Source organism: Mangifera indica, chromosome 10 (genome assembly GCF_011075055.1).
Source record: "Mangifera indica cultivar Alphonso chromosome 10, CATAS_Mindica_2.1, whole genome shotgun sequence".
Classification (NCBI taxonomy): domain Eukaryota; kingdom Viridiplantae; phylum Streptophyta; class Magnoliopsida; order Sapindales; family Anacardiaceae; genus Mangifera; species Mangifera indica.
Window position 1 is genome coordinate 2394772 of NC_058146.1, and position 5938 is coordinate 2400709.

General features: G+C 34.1%; 1 protein-coding gene across 1 annotated transcript; it reads right to left on the minus strand.

Annotated features, from left to right (window-relative positions):
- Positions 1-792: 792 nt before the first annotated feature.
- Positions 793-3988, minus strand: LOC123226958 (transcription factor bHLH63-like). The gene is made up of 7 exons (XM_044651544.1): positions 2753-3988; positions 2326-2559; positions 2105-2239; positions 1946-2017; positions 1661-1873; positions 1443-1548; positions 793-993 (listed from the first exon to the last, which is right to left on the minus strand). The coding sequence occupies exons 1-7, from the start codon at positions 3233-3235 to the stop codon at positions 956-958; spliced, it is 1281 nt and encodes a 426-aa protein (XP_044507479.1). The 5' UTR covers positions 3236-3988; the 3' UTR covers positions 793-955.
- Between the last annotated feature and the right edge of the window lie 1950 nt (positions 3989-5938).

Sequence of the window (5938 nt, forward strand, 5' to 3'; positions counted from 1 at the left end):
ATATGTATTTGTTCATGCTCTTACTATGTTCCCCAATGACACCTTCAATATATAACTTAATTTGCAAAACATTCTTGTTTGATCTTTTGTAGCTATGCCTGGATGTAATCAAGCTCCAGCTCTTGTAGCTTTGTTAATGAGAGTCTCATACAGAGAAAAAGGATCGACTAACATTAGTCTTTCTGAGTCTTTTTCTGTGTATAATTGATGCTCTATATTCCTATAAATATTATTTCTAATATTCAATGTCTCAATCAGAAATATATGATTCTATCCCAAAACGGTGCTGAGACGGTCCACCATCAGGTTCATGTCCTCTGTCCTTCATAGGAGAGCTTCAACTTTTCACTAAGCTTCACCCAACAGTAGGACAAGACAACTTGTGCCAATGGGTCACCATGATGCATACCTTTCGGCATTAAATGTATGTATTTACTTTTGTGGAGTTCTTTGCTCACCCATCACATTCTCTTTTTTCATATATTCTTTTTCACTCTTTTGTCGCTCAATCAAGATATGGGATCTCTCAGTCCACACAATGTCAATACTTATGCATATATTAATCACTCAAAAGGTAGATAAATTTTAGAAAGAAAAGAAACTTGCAGTTGTGGGATGTAAACTTAACAGTTCTCATTTGCTAGCATTGTCTATCTCAATTTTTCTTCCCCAACAATTCTTAAACTTTGGTTCCCTGCTCCATCTCCATTTCCATCTGCATCTCCATCAAGCTTTTATTGTATTTAACTTAAAATCAAGATGGTGTGATCAGAACGCATTAAATAGCAAAGGTTAAAGTTAATAGGTATTAGTCTTATTCAATACCATGTCTCAAGTATACATACAAATATTTATGTACTCTATGTAATTAGCCAATAAAAAAAGAATCTGGATCAATGGCATCAGAAAACAATAGATCTCATCAAGGGAATTTTATCAGGACTCTTTCTCTGATTCACATCTCCATCTTTAGATTGCTAGCTTCAATGGAACCTGCAATAATCAGTTCATGAACTTTCAGATACAATACATGCAATAATCTTTTTCCTAGGGGAAACTATCAGAATTATTGGAACTGTCTGATGATAGAAAGGACATAAAAATGAGGACCAAGTTTTGCTTTTATAGGATGCAGTAGATGGCTGTGGTTTCATATGCGAAGCCAAAATGAGTTACAACTTTAGTTGGTTTTTCTTTTGAATAAAAAACGGATGTGGGGATATTATGATCATGGAAAGGTTAATCGTTTTAGAATGAAAAGGATAGAAAATTTGCAGAGGACCCAGTTTTTCCAAAATGAAATCATTAACATTTGTGGGGCTCTATGAGGTCTCTGTCACTGGCTGTTAAGCCCACTTTGCTATTCATTTTCTGCCTTAAACTTGAAAAATAATCTAAACAAGAAACACAAGTTTTGACAAGACATGTTTAGGTTTCTGTACCTGTAAATGGTTGAGATGGGAAGGTTGTTGTTGATGATCTTCCTTGATCAAAGGCCAAAGTGTAAAAATTTTGTGAATCAGCATCCCAGATTGAAGAGGGCTGTAGCTGCAATGTAAATATTCTAAATCTATGTGAGCAAAGCACTTCAAGTAAATCTGTAAATGTAAACAGAAACTTGAAAATGATAAACAAAGTGTGTAAGGGATTGACTAATTACAGTGAAGCAAGATGAATCAAGAAATGTTTGCGGGATCGATACAGGAGCGCTGATGGTTCTCCGTAGCACCATATCTGAAGGATTTATTCCCATTTCCAATCCAGAACTTGAAACTACTTGCTGTTGTACAGGATTAAACTGAAGATAAGCAGGATTATTCATTTCTGATGACATTCCAATTGGTGGAAAATGGGGTGGACAAGCAGGGAACACCTATTATGTCAAAGAAAATGTCAGTAAACACCGAAGTCTGCTTAATTTAGAAATTGTGACATGTTGCCTCACCTCTTTGGCAAAGATGTTGTCAATGTTGCAGTCCAGCATGGGATTGACAGCAGCTAGTTTCATTGATAGAAACTGTTCATTGTGATGATCACAAGAGAAATCCCAGTTAGACATTAGGAAGATTGAACTCCTTAAACAGATAAGAATGTAAATTATTACCTCTACTTGTCGTTGAAGAGATTGAACATAGTTAATGATTTCATCAAGCATTCCAGCTTTTCCTGTGATTTTGTTGCAGCCCGGTACTAAATTTTGCAAATACTTCATTCTCTCACTGATTTTTTCCCTTCTAACCTGCAGAATTGCAGCATAATCTGATTAAACTTTGTTCTTAACGTCCACTGATAACAAAGCCAGAAAATATTGAAACTGAAACTCACTCTTTCAGCTAAGCTGTGACTATCGGTGGCTTGACCACGGCGTGCCCGGACATGAATGTAATCAGGCTTTTGAACCTCAGAAACTTTTGAATTCTCTTTAGAAGTATCACCAGATGCTTCTCTGTTGTTATTACCGCTACTTCTGTTGTTGTTGTTTTGCCCTGTGATCTTTGAATCTCCCTCTTCTGCACATCCTTTCATCCTTTTGTCTTTGGCCTCATTTTCTGCTCCGACCTAAGCATACCCATAACAGAACTTTCATCAATGATCTAATGCATATTTTAAGATGTGGCCCTTCTCTTTAATTTAACCAAAATTTATCAGAGAATTAAGATTCTTGTCGACTCAAAAAGCAGCAAATGAGTAAAGAAAAAAGGCTTAAATTTTGTAACACAAAATTTCACTTAGGCCATCATCAAACACACACCTTGGTGTTTTGGACTCTATCGGCTTTCCTCTTCTTGAAGCTTTCTCTTCCAACTGCTGCACTGATGTTATCATTCAGAACACTTGACTCCTTAACCTTAGCTTCGGCGGCCACCGCCGGCGGGCAGCTAGTAGTAGTCCTTGAAATGGCATAACTGGAATCAAAAGCCGGCCCACAAGGACCAAAACCATAACCAAGAACCATATCCTTTCCCAACTGCGGCCGCCCATTTTCCAATGCCGTGTCTGGTTTAATTGGTCCCAAAACCGAGTCACCACCACCCAACAATCCACCTTCAAAACTCACCTGACTCGGCACAGAAAACACCCCATTCAACTCAGTAAAAAAACTCTCCTGCTGCTGCGGCGGTTGTACTACTTGAAAATGCTCCTGCTGCCACTTCACACGAGCGCGTTGCCTCTCCAGCACCGTCATGTCCGTACACTGCAACATATCAGCCGCCGGCACCACTCCTCTATTCATCACTTGTCACAAAACTAGCTGTGAAATGACACTGAACTCGAGAAAGACTTAACCCAAACAAAGTAGCAGAGCAAAGCAATAGTTGTTGAGATTGCTGAAGCGTTAGGCAGATGGGTTTCATATGCAGCCTGTTGAACACGAGTTCGTTGTGAAGAGAAGGTACAATGTTGAATACGTCGGCGTTTTGTAGTTAAAAGTTATGAGTTGGGATACATAAATTAAGGCTGAGTTTTAACATGAACTCTATATTTATACAGAAATTAACACAGAAAAAGAGAGAGAGAGAGAGATGTGACGGCGCAGAGAGCCATGGATGTAGCCATAACCAGAGGCTGTGGATGATGGGACCCACTGACATGAATGCCACGTGGGAGTGTCTCAAACCTGGATAAGAAAGTGGGTTGCCTTCTTCGGATTGACCAAGGTTAATATTGAATCCGTAAAAATTTCATCCAAGAATTTTCCAAAACACCTTAATCTAATCAAAATTGAATAGATTTATTTATTTACAAAGAAGGATTCATGGTTCCCAAAACTGAAAGCAGATTTTTTTCTGAGAATTAAAAAACAAAGTGTTGAATTTGCATAGGAACTTAAAAATACAAAAAAATAAAATAAAAAGATCATCCCTTTGTTTACTGCTGCGAGCCTGCGACTGTGGGATTCTGGGGGAGAAGGACGGCGGGAAACTCTGCTACAGCGTCACCTACATGGGATCTTCCACGTGGCACTTCTCGTACTTTTGATCAGACTAATCAATTGTTCACGTGGCAGATGACATTCCCCGAACGGTCTAATTTGTGTGTTTGACATTTTTGTTGTAACTTTGAGGTTGTAAGAGATTAGCAGTTGAAAAGTTCTTTACGGAATCTATTCTTATCGCGTGGAAGACACCGAGCGTTTTCCATTGATTAGGTGAAATTCAGACGCGGTTAGGAGGAGGTGAAGAACAATCACATGACTGCTGGAGATTCTGCGTGTGTTACGGAGCTCTCAGGCCCTTCTAAAAATAGAAATGGCCGATGCTTTTAAAATTAAATATTAATTTATTTGTATTATTATCAATAATTAGTAATTGCCATGGAACCAAACTTATCAATGAAGTGCTTCGATTCCATTTTCAGATAATTTACTTTTACGAAATAGTAAAATAATAAAAATAAATAATTTTTTTTATTTTTATCCTTAAATTTAAAATAAATATAATAATTTTAGTTTTAAAAATATTTAAAAACTTATAAATTATTGTTTACTTGAAAACTTTAATTATTGATATTACTCTTTCACTACTTTACTACTATCAATCCCTACTATCATTTGTTCTTTTGTGATATGGGTTGTTGTTGATAACGATTTTCATTCGATCAAATCGCCAATGACTCAATTGGGTTATTTCGACAATAATCCTTATTTAATTAAATCCTCAATAACTCAATTGGACGAAGATAATTGTTAACAACAACATGAACTCATTGAAAAAGGAAATAGAGGAAAAATACGAAGAGGGTTTATAGTTTATGTTCTCAAAACTTAAAATAAAATATTGATTTTATGTACTTTTTTAAACTTGAAAGTGTATTTATAATCATTTTTTAAAATCCATTGTTCTTATCATTCTCTTTGGATAAAAATGCAATATTGAATGATGTGGAATTTTTTCTTTATAGTTTATGTTTTCAAATTTTCAGTTGCTCAAAAGATTTTTTTTTTCTAAGTTTCAATTTCGGAAAATAAAAATTATAAATGGATAAAAATTGCATAAAAAATAACAAAATAAAAAATAATATAAATAAAGAAAATAAAAACAAAAACGATAATGAACCCATCAATAATTTCAAACTAAAATACACATTCGTTTGCCCGTGGATTCGATGTCAACAAGGAATAAAGTAAATCAAATCAAATTCTACAATTATAGTTGAATACATGGTGGTAGACTCCATATTAGGAAGTTTCATTTCATAATTTGTCTGTAAATGGGATTAGGAATCTATTACATTTACTTGTCTATTAATTAGAATGGTTCTAATTAATGAAAGGGATGGATAGAATATGAACAAGTCCCTTGAAGAGACCTATCAAAGCTAGGGATGTGACAGAAATTTCCACTAGAAATAGCCATTTGAAGATATTATAGATTTGGTTATTTGTCACCACAAGTTTAATATAGAACTAATTAAAAAAAATTAGAATATCGTTATATGTATAATTTTTATATACATTTTTATATACAAATAATGATATATTATTATATGATTAGATTATTAAAAATTAAAAATAAAATAACATCTTATCTTAAAATAATATATTATTTATATATAAAATTATATACAAAAATTATATGCATGATTTTATTAAAAAAAATTAAGGTTTGAATTTTGTAGATAAGCAATCGTTTTCATGTTCACATGATAAGTGATGGATTATGGGACAAGTAAACCAAAAGTCCTGCCATGAAATGACATGTTATGTACTAATTGATCACTTTGTTGATTAAGACACTGTTCTCCAATAACATTTCACTAAACTTTTTGCTTAGATCATGCATAATTGGTTTAGTTATGTAAGCAATGTTACATGCACATAATTTTAAATATCTAATTGGGTATTTAGATAATATATTATTATATTATTTGATATTATTTTATTGTTAATTTCATATCATTTAATTATGTAATAACATATAATTTGGGTACCTAATTG

Bases quoted from the DNA above. Each gene is read 5' to 3' on its own strand.
- LOC123226958 (XM_044651544.1), bottom strand. From the start codon at position 3,235: ATGAATAGAGGAGTGGTGCCGGCGGCTGATATGTTGCAGTGTACGGAC. The intron at 2,018-2,104 runs GTAATAATTTAC...CACAATGAACAG, and splicing joins CTCTTCAACGACAAGTAGAG to TTTCTATCAATGAAACTAGC. The intron at 994-1,442 runs GTACAGAAACCT...TGATTATTGCAG, and splicing joins CCCATCTCAACCATTTACAG to GTTCCATTGAAGCTAGCAAT.